This window comes from Manacus candei, unplaced genomic scaffold, assembly GCF_025592945.1.
Source record: "Manacus candei isolate 608988 ecotype Guabito, Panama unplaced genomic scaffold, ASM2559294v1 h1tg000095l, whole genome shotgun sequence".
Classification (NCBI taxonomy): Eukaryota; Metazoa; Chordata; class Aves; order Passeriformes; family Pipridae; genus Manacus; species Manacus candei.
The window spans coordinates 2,125,985-2,143,795 of NW_026138143.1; the positions used below are offsets into that span (position 1 = coordinate 2,125,985).

Here is a 17,811-nt window from a genome sequence, read left to right on the forward strand (position 1 = left end):
AAAGGCTGTTACAGTGGCCTGAAGTGGCTTTGAAAACATACTGAAAAAATAATGTGCAGTGAAAAGGAGATTTAAAGAACTGAAGTAAAAGATTGTTAAAATAGGAATTAAAGATGACATGATAAGTGGCTTTTAAACTCGATGAGGAGAAAATATTAACTGCTAAAGTACTCTTTAATTTGGTGAAGAAAAGTAGAAAACAGCAATAGAGCTGGAAGTCAGACATTCACCTTGGAAATAAGGGAAACATTTTGACAGAGTGATTAACCAGTGGAACAAACTAACAGAGAAGGTGATGATTTTCCACATCTCGAAGGCTTTCAAATAAAGAATAGATCCTTTTCTGTAAGTGAGGCTTTAGCCAAATACAAGTTTACCGTAAGGGAGTTGAGGAACTGTGTGCTCGTACAACCCTTTGTGCCTTTGGCATGAGGCACTTGTCCAGAGCAGTGTGTGCCTAGGGAGGAAAAGTCTTCAAAAGCCCCAGTTGTTGGTAACTGAATTTTCCTTCTTGAGCTCGATACAGGATAACTAATTGAATAGCCTGGGATACTAGAAACCATAATAAATGATCCTAAATGTTACTGTGGATCTATTAACTTAATTTCCAGTTTCCTTGTATTAATCCATGCCAAAGACTGAAGTGGAATTTAATGCTGCTGCTGGCTGCATTAGCTTCTGTCTATGTAGCTTTGGTCATAAGGACAGAAGTGCTATACAACCTGCAGCTGCCCTCAGTAGTTTTTTCCACTTTTTAAAATTACAAGTGTCTGCTGATGTTCTTTCACCTTAAGTGCTAGACAGTGTCAGTGTCTGACACTGACAGATGACTGACAAGGTCAGTGTTTTCCATCTCAATTTGTTGATTGCATTTAAAGCCTCTTAAAGACTTTGAAGTCTTTTAAAGACTTGAAATGATTTTAAACCTTGGAGTCTTGTGTCTTATTGGGTAGTTTTCCTGACTGGTAAGTATTTGCTAATAATTCTGTGGGACTGCAAGGAGACAAGCTAGTGTGTGTTAGTGGTGCACATGTAAGATTGTATTATAGAGGGTAAAGAAATAGAGAAGTGTGGAAAAAATGTTTTCAAGCACATTAGCAAGATGACTTTCGAATTGTAAAAGTATTTACTGACATCTCTTGCCTATCATACCATTTAATTGAAAGGCAATGGTTGTGCTTTTGCTTGCTTATAATGCATCCTAATGTTGTTGTCTGTTTTGATGGGGACAGCTTGGGCTGCCTTGCAGGAAAGTTTCTTTGGAACAAAAAATCCCCACCAAACCTAGAAGCATCACAAATGTTTACACTTACTGCAGTATTTTTTCCCTTAACATAGAATAACCACTTTCAGTTTTTGACTTTTTGAAAAGTCACTTCATACAGAATGAAGCAGAAATAAATACATCTGGTCTGCATTTGGATTTAATTTACCTTTTTATTTTTAACAGAAATCATGCATCAATGTTAATCTCTTAACAGCAATAAACAATGAAACATGAAGACAGGCTGCCAGACAACTCATAGTAGTGGGGGTGTATAAAATACCCTTTCTTCAACATTTTGCAGTTTCTTCTGTTGTTTCTTATTTCTGAGATACATCACTTTTAAAGCATGTCATGTTCTTCATTTAGGCAAGAGTATTGTGTCACGAGTTCTTTCTTTGTTACAAATAACACAGAAAACTCTTTTGTCCTTCTGTAAATCTGAGATGATCCTCAGATTCCACTCGTACAGTGGTTCTATGAGGAAGCTTCTACAAGCCAAGAAACTTTTGCAGCTCTCTAGAATAATCTCCTTCATCTTCTGACATTTCCCTCATGGTGAAAGGGACAAGGGTGATTTCAGAAGAGGGTCCTGGTAGATCATTGATACGCTGCTCTTAAAAGAGAGAGAACGTTTTTCAGTGCTTATCTGTCCAGCAGTCTTTCTGAGCACATTAAGTGTGTATTTTGTGCATTAAATGCTGCTAAGTTTCTTAAAGTGTCTCAGAAAGGATGTTCAAATGACAAAATAGATGCTATAAAAATAAATGTTATCGACAGGGTTTTACAAGTTGTTTCATAGCTTCTAGGAACATCTGTCCCTCTGTTTGCTTGGCTTTTAGGTTTTTGAGAAAGTGTTTAACTGTATGGTAAAAAAGAGAAAGAATTTTCATGTGTCAACAAAATATTGGAAAACTACTATCTGAAGTGATTGTAATAAATATCCAGAAGGTTATGTTTAAGAAGTATTTTCATTACATTTTTTACTCTTAGCACAGCTAAAAATCACAGTGCTTAAGATGTAAGCATCCATTTTGAGCTCTAGCTTCAGATTTTTACTTGAAAAGCAGTAACCAGAATTTTACATTATTAAATTCAGCATCTCTTACCAGTTGTTTGCTCCTCAGTGTTAATATCTCACTATAAAATGAAATTGTTCTTGTTACTGTTAATTGTTTTGATGACTGAAAAAGTTCACTGGCAAGCAGGTAGCAGTTTATAAATGAATTACAGTAATGTCTTTCATGTATTTCAAAGCTTTCCTTCTCTGTAATAGAAAATTATTTTGGAATAGGATCTATATTTTATGCTTAGGTTAATGATTTCTTTTTTGCTGAGAACATCCTGTGAACCAATATCATTGTCTGGAAATGGCATTTAGCAAAATTCATTTTGACAGTGAAAAATGTCTTTCAGAAAACTACTGGGAGTTGACAGCCCTGAGGAATTGGTTCCATGATCAGAATAGTAAAGCTAAATTTTCAACTGTAGTTGTTTCTTGTAGAGTAAATAATAATAAAAAAAAAGATACTGAAGGTGTTAGGCTTGGTAGTCACTGTGAAACCCCTTTAGAAATTTGGGTCATTGTTCTTTGTATTAGTACTTAGATTCTAGAACTTGGATTTATTTATGTGTTGTTTTCTAATTATTTCTCTTCACCAGCCTCTGAAATCTTCATCTGTATTTGTGTGAGTTATTTCTTTAATTGTAGCACAATTAAAGGCATATAAGCTAGTTTCTCTGAATTAAAAAGAAGAAAAAATATTTTGTAATCATGCATACATGTTTGGGTAATATGGAGAGGGAACAGAAAATAGATTTTCAGAAGCAGCATCTGCTGGGTTCTAATATGTTGGTGTTGCCTGTCTTTAGATGATAACTATGATATTATTCTTTAAGTCTCAATAACCAAAATAATTTGGTAAAATACTTGTTGCATTTAACTTGCTTCTTGTGTAACTTGTGTCTTTCTGTGGAACTGCATAGCTGTGAATTCATATATTATTTTGAATTTATAATTAAACATTTTAATTGTTGTTGTTTTCCTTTCTTTCTAGAATATTTTCTTTCTTGGACATTGTTACTTTGTGTCGCTGTGCACAAGTTTCCAAGGTAGGTATTTCTGTTGAGGTTTTTTTGTTGTTCCTTGGGATGCTGTTCTTTTAATTGTATGCAAATAATGGGATTTATTGCAATCTGCTTCCTGAAAAGAAAAATAAATTCTCAGACTCTTTGTTTATGAAAAGAAATTACAGTGGTCCCACTTTTACATTTAGATGTGGGCTTAGTTGCTATGTACAAGACTTTAAGGCTATGGAAAAGATATCCAGTTGTGTATACTCGGTATCTGGAGAAAGGATTAAATCCAGTTTGGCATGATGGCATTTGCTTTTTATAAAGCATGTGGCTGTATAGCACTATTTTTCAGGCGCGTTTTCTGCTTAAAATTCCATGTAGTTTGGTTAATGTGCACCATGTGTCTAAGAACTACATCCATCATTTTCTTGCCAAGTACAAAAGGTGTTAAGTAGATGGACTACTAGTAGGGGGAAAAGGCACACACAAGATATTAGAGGAAGCATGCTAAGTAAGCTTTTATGTTTAGCTTGTCTTCATTTTTTTTCTTGAAATAAAATGAATAATATTCTGTTTCTACATCAGCTGTGTACAATGAACTGTATTATTATACAACACGAATGAACTTTATTTCATGCTTTCATTCCTTATCTTAATGACAGTTGGGTTTGGTTTTGGTTTTAATTGGTTTTTTGTTTGCTTGTTTGTTTTAATGTATAATTAAGCATGTAACTATTTCATTTCTACACCTGTATCACCCTGACCTCTAACTTCAGTAAGTTTTGTGAGTCAGGTAACATCAGATTTCAGCTAAAGCCAACAAAACTGCATAAGAAAACCAAAGGGATTGAATAAATTGTATTTTTCTCTCAGAACTACCTGTCATTGGATGTGGTGTTCTTTTTTTTTCTAATTTTCTGCATATATTTGTGTTTCTCTGGCTTTTTTATTTTGTTTTACTTTGAACAACTACTGCTGCGACAGTGAAGGACAAATTAGCACGTGTAAAGGAAAGGACTGGTCCTAATAGTGGAAAGTCAGCAGTTTTCTGAAAGGTCTCTGTTTTCTCAGAATAGTAACTAGTGAGGTTGAGGAACTGTGGTTTTATTGAAAGGAATGTCATCTGCAGCTACTTTTTTCCATACAGATCTAGCAAAAGTGACTTATTAGACGAATGTACAAAAGCTTTTTTAAAAATGGAGGGTTAAATCTTTCTGTGTATGTACTTGACATTTAATACCTTGCTTTCCTGCATGTTTTACAGCCACAAGTTAGCCTTTGAAGTGTAATCCATTTAGAGGATTTGAGATTAATTTCCACAAACTCTGTTTTTAACTAGTTGATATTGTATGACTACTAGTATCTACAATTTTTTTAAAAAAACGCTGCGTGAAATTGTCTCGATTTGAATTACTGAGAGAAAAGTGAAGGGAGCAGGCAGTGGAGGTAATAAATTGTATTTGTTTTCTGTAGGCATGGAATGTTTTAGCTCTGGATGGAAGCAATTGGCAAAGAATAGACCTCTTTAACTTTCAGACGGATATAGAGGTTAGTGTCTTTGGGTGTTTTTCATTCTTACGGAGATGTTTAAGAGCACAGCCCATTTTGAGTATCCCGCAGACTCTGCTTGCGTTCACACGTTTTAAAGACTAAGTTCAAGATAATAATACTGTGAAGGAGCAAATGGAAAAGAACTCTGTATTTGCCTTTTTCTTTTCCTCTGATGAGTTTCAGTTTTGGTTGCCAGCTATATATCAGATAATTTTCACATATCATATACATACAGAGCTCTAGAAATTCAAACCTGCTCATTTCCAGAAGGGAAAGGTGTAAACGGTGCCTCTGCATGGAGTGAGATCCTCGGAATCACTTCTTCAATCTACAAGATAATGTTGTTGTTGGTCCCAAGTCTCTGTGAGGGGGCCATCTAGTGCTGAAAGCTCTCTGGACACTTGGCTATGGGATTTGGAGATTGAAGCACTAAAATGCTGAAGAACTTTTCTTACCACTGAGTTGCCTAGTATTGATTTGATATGTATTTGATTAACATTTTATGACCACTTGTTTTATAAGGTTTGAACGTTACATGAAATGCAGGTACATGTGGATACAGTATATAATGAAAGAATTAGAGCAGACTTGTCTTCCCTATGAAAAACATGTCTATATTAATGCTATTATAGATATGCATAACAAAGTAAAATATGAAATCTGAAAATGAAGACAAAAGTCCATGGGGAACAACAATTCTGTAATTAAATCCGAACTGGTTTATTATTGTTTGATGATGCAAATTAAATTTAGACTATAATAATAGATTTGCTTCTGAATTTTATGTTTTAGCTTAGTTGTGTGAATAAAATCCAGATGTGTTTCATTTGCTAACTGTGGTACAAATTGTACCTAAAGCTTTACAGTAATATAGACGGTAAATTTTTTTCAACGCTCTTTTAAAACTTTATTGCCAACTCCTCTGCTCTACTCTTGTTAAACAAGAGGATCTTAAGAGGTAGGAGAAAGATTTTGGCATCTGCCTCAATCTAAATGCGTCAAAAGAGACTTGGAGCTTTAATATCATCTTTTCAGTTGCTTTTAAAAAAGCTTGGTTTTCTTGTTTGCTAAGAAATAAATTAAAACCCAACAGGTCTGTGGTCCTTCTGTTGATAAGCCTTTTGTATGTTTGAATTATTTTTCTGGTATTTAGAAACACAGTTTTGTATTTTTAAGTTTTTGATATGTTTATCTTATGTTTTATCTAGTGGTCTTGCCCTTTGAAATCCTGTATAGGATTTAAAATCCTATATAGGATGCAGCATGGGATTCAAAGGAGAAGGAATGAAATTAAGTTATGATCCTCTTTTGCTATAAGAAGTTATTGTGGTTTGGAGCAATTCAGTTAGTTCAGTATATTATATTTAAGTACAGTTGTAATATAAACCCCTTAAATTTGCTCCTACGAATGTGTTTAACCAGCAGTTATTACACAAAGTAGTTCTTAAATGAGATACAGTTTCACGTTCGATGTCTAAGAACTCTGGTTTTTCTTCAGCTGTTTTAGTAACATATTTTTTGTCTATAGATTTAGGACAGTAATGCTGCTGATTGAATTTGACAACTTTTTGCTCAGTTGGACGTTGTACTGTTTGGTGATTTTTCGATTCATGCTTGATCTGAGAGTATCGAATAATGAAAAATTAGGTTCTGTGAAATTTTCCATATTTAAGCCCTCATGTGGTAGAGAATAAAGTGAGAAGGGAGGGCAAAACCTATTAAAATAATGTTTATTTTCTATCAAAGATGTATGAAGATCTTCTTGAAGTTAAATGTGCCTTAGGATTTCTTGGTATGTGGAACCAGTTGTAAGCTGAGGTGAATTGAAGAACTAGTTTTTTCAGTGACAGAATTATTCAAACAGTTAAATGCATTTAAACGCACTAAAGTTGTCTTCTTTGGTATGCTTGTTGTTGGGGGTTTTTACATGCTTAAAGAAATAAATGGGTTTGGGAAAACTTATCTCATTATTTGTTTCGGTTTTCTTTGAATAATTCATTAGGGTTTGGATTTTTTCTGCAATGGAAATTGAACTTGCATTATATGTTATTCATTGAAGAATTTATCCTTACAGGTATCCTTAAAGGTATTTGGCCTTGGCTGAGAAATAATTCTGGTTAATCAGAAAGATTTAAAAAATACATAATTTTCAGTTTGTTTGTTTTGGTATAAGTTCTTCTAAGAGAGAAGATAAGCAATGTTACTTATGGACTAAGAAACAAGCTCTGATAAGAAAGTATTTTCACACAGCGATAGCCAGGACTTAAGTATTAAAGAAGAACAATAAAATGTAAGAAACATTTACTGTAAAATTGTTACCATCCCATGTAGAGAGGAAAACAACAACAACGAAAACTCTACCGACCTGTAATTCTATATGTATTTCTTCTTTTGGAAAAGAAAGGGAGAGAAAAAGATACAAGGTGCTGTTAGGTATTAGTCCTGTTGCTGATGTTCCCATCAAGGTGTTCAGCACCTTTCAGTCACAGCCAGCCCTATAGCAGGAACTGTGAAACAGGAACTTAACCAGGGCTGTAGTGACACACTGGCCCAAGTGAGTCTTTGTGGACAATTTAAACTTACATGCTGTATTGTGACTGTGGTCCCTGAGGAATGGGCATGCCTCCCATTCCACCTGTGAGACAGTTCTTTGGGTTCCCTGCACATCTGACAAAACTTGAAGGTCATTTTAGTAGTTTTGTTGTGTAGGGTCTGCTGTGACAAAAAGTTGAGCCATGTGTGATCAAATGAAAAAAAGGAAGAGAGAACTAAAGATTGAATCGAGCAACACCTCAGTGTGGATGGAGATTCTCAATGGGTTACTGTTTTTTCTTAAAGTAACAGAAGAAATTCAAAGAGATGCAGTTTCTGGTAGGGTATAGCTGGGTCTGGTCTTAATTCCCAGCATTTTTAATTTGATTAGAATGTTATGTCAGAGTAGAACTCAACAAAATCTTCCTTTTATTTGGTTTAAGGGTCGTGTTGTGGAAAATATATCGAAAAGGTGTGGTGGGTTCCTGAGACAACTTAGTCTGAGAGGATGTCTTGGTGTTGGAGACTCCTCTTTAAAGTAAGTATAATCCTCAATCACTTGTTTCCTAATGTCTGGACCAAAAGCAATTACTGTTACATTTGTTTGCATTTCTGAGTACTGACTGATGACCGAAATGGGATAGTTAAGTAAGTACTAAGTACCTTAATAATGACTAAATGTGATGTCATTTTGAGATCAAAATATAGCTACTGTTATTTTCTGGAAATGAACTAACAACTGAGAGCTGTACTTTTCAGGAATAAATATGTTGATATTGCTCCATTTTCAAGACTATATTGTGGTATCTTACAATAGTCAGAGAATCAAGATTAGTGGTCAATTTATAGTTTATGATCTAGTCTGGACAAGAGGTGACCCTGGCAATGGGACAGAGAATGAAGACTGATACAATTGAGTGCCTACAAAATCAGGAAGGACCTGGGTTATTCTTCTTGCTCTAATATAAGAACAGGCAGGCAACCGGAAGAACTTGGCAGACTCTAAGTAGTGACAGTGGCCCTTCTTTTTACACAGTATATAAACTGAACTGTGCAGTTTGTTCCCACAAGGTTGTTTGAATCTGTATGAGCTTTTTCTAATGCAAGCTGTTTAGCCAGGTTCCTTTGGATATTTCTCTGAGTATTTAAACTTGAAGATCTTGTTTCCAGCTGAAGGATCCCTAAGCCACAGATGCCTTAGGGCTCAAAGAATGTTTGGAAGAAGGCTTGGGGTGTAAAATATAAGCACAAGGATTTTGTTAAGCAGTGGGCATTAAGCTAGTTACCTTTAGCTATTGCTAAAATTTATAAGTAAGTCTAATTCATTGATTTTTGTCTCTAGAGTAAATTCATGCAGCAACTAGGTAAGCAATGATTGCTTTAGTAACCCAAATGGGCATCCTAGCTTCCAGCCCAAAGATTTCTCTGCCTCTAGGCCATCCCCCTAACTGCTGCCTGGTGTCTCCACCTTCAGGCAGTCTTGCCTCCTCATGGGAAAATGCGTATTGTTGCCTCTCCTAGATTACTGGCAACTGCTATCAAAAAAGAGTTAGTCCCAAGCAGAGTTAACTTTCTGCAGTGCTCTTTCAAGTTCCCAGAGCATTCAGAGACGGTCCCTGTGTCCTCGGTAGGGAATGCAGTGGCAGAAGTCTAAGAAAGGGGGGTGGCAGGACTAGAGAGAGGTAGCAAGTACCGTGTTGAGGAGCTAGCAGGGAAGGCATTGAGAAAGGTGTAGGAGGAAAGAGTCAGGATGGTAGATGGCAGTTTTCTGCCCAATAACTCCATTTTCACACTTAGTTTAGGCTCTCAGCTGTGTTTTTTGGGACACTAAGGGCTAGGAGTGAGAGTTGTGAATAGGACCAAAAATCCTATGATTGATCCTATTTTGGAGATGGGATATTTGAAAATAGTTATTTATTTAGTAAGCAGATACTTAGAATAAGTATTAATTAGTTCAGTGCATAACGTGTGTGTGTTGTAGGGATGATACAGCTGGTCATGCCAGCAGGTAACAGGACAGGCTTAACTGAGAGTGGCCACCAGACTGTGACCAGTATTCACACATGTGCATCCTTAACAACCAGCTGGTGCAGAGGGTGGTGTCTAAGACACTTTGCAAAAGAAGATGCTTCACCTCTGACATATAAGGAGATTATATTGAAATTAACAAATGAATGATAAGTGCATGACTTTTAAGACTTTCAAAACATTAGCATGAGAAAAGTGGCTTTAATTTTCAGATATTTGTTCCAAAAGTGACTTTTCCTATAAGGCTGTTTGTGTTGAGTTGTTTCCAGATCCATTAGTTTTGTAGGTTATACTGTTTATCCTTCTTCTACACCAACTTTCGTGTAAAATAGCCAATTATTGATGTAGGTATTGGCTATGTAAGTACTGAATATTTGTGACAGCTTTCTTGGGACTGCCCCATGCTTGAATCTCAGGGGCAGTTTGCTGTTCCTCCAGACTGTGACAGCTTTCCAAGTGATTTGAAGAGTATCTTCATTGTAAATCTCCCTCCAGTACATGAATTTCAGAATAGCTGTTTTGAGCTTTAAAGTGGAAACTCTCGCAGTATAACTGCTTGCTGGGTTTTTCTCCATTGTTTTCAATCCACTCTGGAAAACCAGGAAGTTTTTACCAGCTGAGTGTGTAGTCAGATCTGTTAACCGGGGCAAGCCTCCAGACAAAACTGTTTTTGTGTGTTTCCTCCGCCCCTGCCAATAAAATCCAGGCAGTTGAAGGAAACATGGGCATAAAAACAGTGTTCTGAAATGCGACACAGCTGTAAATTTTACTCTGCAGAGATGAAAAGAAAGTTTATGTATTTCTTCAGGGCAATTAGTACATACAGGCTCTCAGCAGTATAATAGCTCCAATCATCCTTAAGTTCATACCCAGTAGCGCACACTGATGCATTTTAATTTTGAAAGCAATAAATAAGCAATTTGCAGCCCACTGGGCTTTCCACTGGTAGTCCAATACTTCTGTGTTGTACCAGGTATGTCCCTTTTCAGTTGCTGTGGGAACAAGCTCCTTAATAAGACTTACAAAGGCTTCAGTAATAAGATGTGCGAAAACTCTCCCCAGAAGCTTAATGTTTAACTGATGTGATACTTAAACCTTTCTGTTTATGCCCTTTGTGTTTTTAGTTACAGCATTTGAAGCAAGGCAGTTCTGGCTTATATGTGACAGAACTAACCACCTTGCCCAAGTGGTGTTTGAGAGAGAAACAACACTTACCTTAGACAGAAACTTGCAGTAGGAAAAGGAAAAAGCAACCACTAGGACGGATGTATTTGGGGAATACTTTGAAATTACTCTGTGACTTAAAGATTAAGCTTTTTGACCGAGGTGGAGAGAGGTGTGGGACAGAGCGCACTCTAGTGACTGTGTTACCACTTGTGACGTTATGTTAATTCAGCTTTTTGTTGCTGTCTTAGGACCTTTGCACAGAACTGCAGAAACATCGAACATTTAAATCTAAATGGGTGCACAAAAATCACTGACAGGTAAGTCAAAGAGGTTTTTTGATTGATTGGAAAATTTGGAAAAAGAAGTAGCTGAAGGTATTTTTAGTGTGTCTGCTGTTTTGCAGCACGTGTTACAGTCTTAGCAGATTCTGTTCCAAGCTGAAACATCTGGATCTAACATCTTGCGTAGCCATCACAAACAGCTCTTTGAAAGGCTTGAGGTAAGAAGTTTTCACTGTTTTGTGTTAAACAAGTGTTCAAAGAGCTGTTCAGCATTTAATAAAGTTTAAAAAATTGGTGCTGAACCCTAATACTGTGAATCAGCACTGACTGTATTATATATCTAGGACTTCTTGGGTGTAGACTATGGTGTTTGTGTGTGGTCTTTTCTCATGACTTTTCTGTGGAGGCCTGGCACAGTCCACTGGCTGTCATTAATTTCTAACAGTGTATTTAATTTGGGTTTCCCACTGTTATGACTATTTGAAGGCTGGATTTAACTTTATGTATTTTTTTAATTCTCCCAGTGAGGGTTGCAGAAATCTGGAACATTTGAATCTTTCCTGGTGTGATCAGATTACGAAGGATGGTATTGAAGCACTGGTGAAAGGGTGTAGTGGACTAAAAGCTCTATTTCTTAGAGGTTGCACACAGGTACATAATTGCTTGGGTGATCCTTTAGGAATAAAATTTTATTTTGGGTTTTTGAAATCTCTATGAATTAAAAAGTACTGTTTTTGTTATATGGTTTTGTTCAATATTGCAAGATGTGTACATTCTTTGGGCTGCTTTGCTGTGCTTTTAATTTCTTGTTTCTTTTCCTATGTTTGATTTAATTACTAAATACAGTTAGAAGATGAAGCACTGAAACACATTCAAAATCACTGTCATGAACTTGTAATCCTGAATTTGCAATCCTGTACAGTAAGTATTTGAAACTTCCAAAGATACATTCCCTAAGAATCAGAAACCAGTTAAATTGGTCAAATAGTACATTTCTGCAGTTTATAGACTTTTGTGTGGAACAGAGGTCTTAAATGAGCTGGGTGCTTCTAAGCTGAGTGTGGACTTGGAGTGGTATTTTTTTCCCCCCCATTACATCTGTAACTGTGGCAAACTCTAGAGTGAGAATTAACTGCATTCATTCAGTTATCGTGAACTGTGTAACATCTTAGTCTGTTCATAATTCTAAGGCTTCTAATTGAGCAGAAGTCATGTTCTGGGCTACATAATTGAGGGTAAAATGTAATGGCATCATAACTGAAGATGATGCTCAAAGTAGCAGAAGGGCATGCTTTTTCAATATTAATGGAAGAACACATTCATTTGTAATGAAATGACTGGGAATCATTCATGTACTTTTAATTCTACTTAAAGAACACAAATGAGTTTTGCTCTGGTTTATTTTTGCTTTTTTGTTGTTTCTGATGTGACTTTTAAGGAATGGGAAAGACGTTCTTTTAGATTTTAAATATGTTTAAGTCATTCTTTGCCTGCAAATAAGCCTTAGAAAATACTGAAATAAATTAGAATTTCAATGTTTCAGTCATGCAAATTTGAATAATGAATTTAGATTTTTGTTTGTTTGTTTTTGGAAAATTTTCTAGCTTTATTGCTAGAAGGTATCACAAAAATCTGCTAAAACTTTCAAATCTGTGTTATGGATTGTTCCCAAATGAATGTGGCATGGGAACATGTTCTGTTAAGATTGGATGAAAATTTTTTGACTTAAGAGATTTCTTTGAAGTGTTGGTCATTGTTCAGTGTTGGGGATTATTAAAAATTACATTAAAAATTGCAGAAATCAAGAACAATATGAATACAAAGCTTGAGCTTCCGTGCACCGACCGGATGTTTAGCAAAAGGGAATTTTTCACATTTTTTCAGTCTGAATTTAGATGTCCACTGAAGTTGGGTACCTAAAGATAACGGGAATGAAAGGAAGTTCCTTCTTTTGGTCAGAACCACACTTAAATAAAGTCAGTATGTAATTTCCTCCCCTTTCACTCTTCCTTCTGCTGTCCTCCTTCTCCAGAGTTCTTTTTCTATTGTGTTTTACCTGAGACTAATGAAGAATGAAAAGGCCTGCCTTTTCTGATTGTTTTTCTGGAAGGCTCTCAAGAGGTCTGATGATAATCAGTTGCTATCTCTCCTGCTTAAAAGGGGCATTGGCATAGAAGTGTGCCAGAATTTTCCCTTGGCGGGGGGTGTCTATTGTCATGTAGCTCAAACAAAAAAGCCTCCTGAGTGAAAGTATTTTTCCCTTTGAATTTTTTGAGTTGATAGTCCTACCTACATCAGTAGTAGTCCTACATGTGCTTTAAAGCTTTATTTCACTGGTGATGTGTCCTGTTTGCTATGGCTTTGAAGCACTTTTCCACAAGCAGCCAGACTCCTTATGATCAAAGGTTAGCACAGATTTTTACACAGCAGGTCTCCTTGTGCTTTATATGGTCCACACTGTAGTTCTAGTGGCTGTGTTTTATGGACCTTGTAAAATGCCAGGCCAGCACCAGCAGCTATGGAATGTACTGATATTATCTCTGGAAACTGCACTTTTGAAAGGTACCATCTTTAGAGAAAGATTTTAGAAACTGGGAACTTGCAGGCATTTTTTGAGCGCTTTCCTGAGAATGATGTAGGCATTGAAACTGCAAGCAATTTCAGAATGGAAAGTTTTCATATAGAACTTAAAGGCCTTGTACATCTCCAACAGCAGCATAAAATTTACATAGTCCTTACCTCCAGAATAGTTCCATTTCCCAGTAATAGTGTCATGACTATCTCTCAAAGGAAGTGAAACCGTTCCAGAAAATAACATGTTTTTGGAGAGCCAAAATCAGAAATACCTGATTGATGTTGAAATTTTATTTAAAAAAAAAAAAAAAGAAAACTTACTCTCTTAGTGGTAGATGATGCAAATCCTTCTGGATCTACAAAAGGAATACGAGACTTCTAGCTTTCTGTCTATAAAAATTTAATTTGAGAGAACAAGTTGCAAATCTAAACTTCTGATATTAAAAAGTGCTGGGTTGGTGGAGGGAGCATAAGGTAATCTCTCTTTGTGCTGAGCTACTGCTGTTTCTCATCCTGTTTTCATCTGTGAAAGGTAATGTTTATGGTAATAGCCTCAGAAATATGCTACAGTTGTATTAGCATACTTATATGAGGGGCTTATAAAAGGAATGTGTATTTTCCATTAAAAATACAGTAGATGTGTTTGTTACTATTGTAAGAGTAATATTAAACCAGGGAATAAAACAACCTGTTTCACCATGAAGGATTAGTCATACAGAAGAGAAATTAAATTCATGGCAGAGGAGAGAAAACTTCTTCCAGAATAGAAGATTTGTAAACAAAATAATATTTGCACACCCCCCAATAATCTAGTTCCTGTTGCTGTTTTGTGTGCACCTGCGATGGGGCTATTTCTTGTAGTCCCTGTTTCAGAGAGAGAACTTTTTTGTTCATATTCCAAATTTAGAGTTACTCTTTTCAGAATATCTATTACAAAACAATTTTGAGAAATGAAAAACCTTGTTTGAGTTAAATCTTTCATCTAAAGGCAACTGCATAGGGTAGAGCAAACCTGTGAAGAATGCAGGTTTGATTGTTTACCTGTAACTCTTGCTTCAAAAATTATCTAAAGGTGAAGGATTTTTGCCCTTGGGCCCTACTGCACCAGTGCAAAATAGGTGGTTACCTCTCCTGCTGTCAAGCTTTAAACTCTCTTTTGCACTGTTCCTGAACTTACACAGTCACTAGAGTGGAAGATCTGGACTCCATAAACGTATAGGAAGCAAACGCAATTAAAAGAAAGAGATGTGAAAAATTATAAAACAAAAGCAAAGTGAAAAAGGAAGACAGCAACAAACAACTCTCGCTCTATGCTTCAGACTACCTTTGAGTAGGACTTGAGGTCTTGGAAAAATATGTAGATAAGTAGGAATTGTGTGTGTTGATTATCTTCGCTATTATTGTACATGGTTTCACGAGGGTATTTTTTGGTTGAATGCCTGGGTTGCCTTGGTTTATGTACAGCATGACAACAGCAGTTCAGTAATGTGTGTTGATTACCAGTAAAAGCTGTGCTGTTATTGCTGTGTAATCTTAGCTGATTACTTGATAAGGGAGTAACTTCAACCTTCTTCTGTGTTGCAGCAAATTTCAGATGAAGGCATTGTAAAAATCTGTAGAGGATGCCATAGACTCCAATCACTCTGTGTTTCAGGCTGTAGCAACCTTACAGATGCTTCTCTCACAGCACTTGGTCTAAACTGTCCAAGGCTGAAGTGAGTATGTCGTGAGCTTGTTGTAAGTATGTCATGTTGTTACTGGCCTCGGCTAAGAAATTCACTTCTGAAGATAATGAGCTGATGTCCACAGACCTGAGTTAGCTCTGTGTTGTTTGCATTACCTTTGCAGTCAAAAAATTAAGTTAGAAGTACCAGCTTAGAATATGAGCTCAAGGGCTGGCCCTCTGTAGATATCATATTAATGTAGTTCACTGTGTACTTGAAAAAACAAGAGTTAATATGACAAATGAAAGATGTTGAACCTAGCAGTTCAATTCTGTGCTTCTAGCTAAATATTTTAGGTACTAATTACAAGCCAGAAGAAAAGAAGATATAAAGCCCATTATTTTTTTTAAAAGGTAAAAATATCTGTAGATGTGTTGTGTCTTGTGATGTTTGTACTCTGATGTGGCTTTATGCAGTCGTTTGTCTTGCAAAAAAAAAGCTTAATCATATCTGAGCATTTTATTTACAGATTTTATACAAATGTATTCTAATATGCTCTGTAATAGATCCTGGGTGTTCTTAAACTCTGATATGGAGTGTGCTAATGTCTTTGCAAACGCTGAGGACTGATATTTATGAGATATGTTTTGAGCAGCAGGGGCTTATCAGTTAAAAATAGTATAAACTTTTACTTTGGTGTAATTTGTGCTAACATATTTGTTATGGTGGAGTTCTCAGAAGTGCAGACAGCTTTGACTTTTATAAGGAGGCCATCATGCAACAGCTCTGTGTGTAGAGATATTTAATACTTCTTAGAAGGTCTCATTTTAATGTAAATTAAATCAAAGGGTAAGATTTTTGGATCACACTAAATTGTCATTTATGACAGGAACATGCAGGAGTGGCAACTTGTTATACTTCAATCACAGGCAGAGGAAAAGTGTAGACTGTTGAAATTAGGGGAAGCTGCATTCAAATGCCAATGTGCAGTATGCTGACACACTGTGTTCCTTTAGCTGATAGAGTGAAAAAGAGCTTTTGTTACTGTAGAAAACCTGTCCTTAGAACAATTCCAGAGTGACAGTCCCCTTCATGTAACTTACTTACAAAGCTTTTGTGTGCCAGTGGTAGGGGCTTAGGAGTCTCCTGACACACTAAATTGTGTTCCTTGGAAAGCTGTGCTGTTATTACTGGTCTTTTCCCACTGTTTCTCTTGTTCTCTCAATGCATGACTCCTATTGGAAATAAAAGGAGCTCTAAAGTGGTATTAGCTCTGCAATTCTTTCCAGGGGCAATACAACTGCAGCAGGAATTGTTTTGACTTTGGTAGGTAACCTGTTAGCCCCTGTCTGTGCCACGAGGGGGAAGGCGTCTGCCACTCTTCTCCTGTAATGAGGAACAGTATAAGGAAACAGGATGACCTTTTGCAGTGATTACTGCCAAGGATTAGTGCATATTGGAAGGACAGATGACACAGCTGGTTACATGTAGAGTTTTGGGATTGTGTATGCAAAGTACCTGATAAAAATTATGTTGGAAGTCAAAGGGAAATGTAATGCCACACTTGCTCGTATCTTCTGAATATTTTGTGGTTGAGTATGAAAGAAAACTCTGATGCCTCTGCTGAACATGCTGGCCCTGTTAGAAAGCTTTCAGTATTTTCTGTGCTGTGCTATTCTCACTTCATTTCAGGGTCTTGAACGTCCTACTATGGCTGCTTTCCATGATACTGTGTTCTGCAGCTGTTAGCACTCACAAATGATGTCTCATTGGAAAAAACCCTAAGCTTGACCTTTCAGCTGACCCTTCAGCTGTATTTCTTACTTCACATCAAGATATAGGTGTCTTCTCATCCCTCTCTATATCTGCTCTTTTAGGTGCTTGATACCTTCTCTTCTTTTTTCTTCATTAGCACTTTTTAGTGTTAAAATACTGGGAGATGTTTTGGTGAGGCTTATCAAGAAAAGCACTGGTGAACCATGCATGTCTTTGGGTGGGCCTGTGAAAATTAGGATCATATTCCTTTTAACCCCACCTCTGCTAATTCAACAGGAGTAGGGAGGTGCTGTGTTCAGAGACACTCCAGATGTGCCCAAAAGACATCTGTAGACAATAAATTTAACTGTGAGGTCTGTCTGAACGTTGCTTTGTAGGGGTGGGAAATCTGCTCTTGGATATCCTTTTCTCTCATCAGCTCCTATGATAGGAATGTTGCCACAAATCACTAGGTGGGAAACACATGTCAGCTGTATCAGGAAAAAAGAAGACCTCTGTGTTTTTAAGTACAATCACTAAAACAAAAGCAAAAATTAGAATTTTGCTAATTTTCATGCTGCCCAGTGCCTTCCCACCTGTTTCTTCGTGCTGGAGCCTTATTGATGCAGTGTGTGTATATACAGCTCATTCCCCATTCTGCTCCCCAGACTAGCTGCATACCCAATTTCAGGAAAGCTAGAATTGTTGTCCTCTGCTTTCTTACTCTGTTTCTGTATTTTTAACTGGATGGACAGTAAGTAGCATCCTTGCTATTTTACATGTTGCAGTCGTCATTCTCCCCCACCTCCCTTCAAAGTCAAATGTGTAATAAGATGGGGTTCATAGCAAGTAATTGATGAAAGGAGTTAGAAGGGTAACAAATGTGACCTAAATCGTGGCAGGTTTGTGTGGTGGTGAG

The 17,811-nt window shown here is 36.7% G+C and overlaps 1 protein-coding gene across 5 annotated transcripts in view; it reads left to right on the forward strand.

Annotated features, from left to right (window-relative positions):
* FBXL2 (F-box and leucine rich repeat protein 2) overlaps positions 1–17,811 on the forward strand; it is a 56,366-nt gene that overhangs the window by 28,700 nt on the left and 9,855 nt on the right. For 4 of the 5 annotated variants that reach the window (XM_051768517.1, XM_051768516.1, XM_051768518.1 and 1 more), the window contains exons 3-10: positions 3,322–3,376; positions 4,814–4,888; positions 7,867–7,961; positions 10,867–10,935; positions 11,022–11,117; positions 11,424–11,550; positions 11,746–11,820; positions 15,058–15,188. In XM_051768517.1, the coding sequence (XP_051624477.1) occupies positions 3,322–3,376; positions 4,814–4,888; positions 7,867–7,961; positions 10,867–10,935; positions 11,022–11,117; positions 11,424–11,550; positions 11,746–11,820; positions 15,058–15,188 (723 nt within the window). Of the gene's footprint in view, positions 1–3,321; positions 3,377–4,813; positions 4,889–7,866; positions 7,962–10,866; positions 10,936–11,002; positions 11,118–11,423; positions 11,551–11,745; positions 11,821–15,057; positions 15,189–17,811 lie in introns of those variants that run through there. The other variant, XM_051768520.1, reaches the window with a different exon arrangement.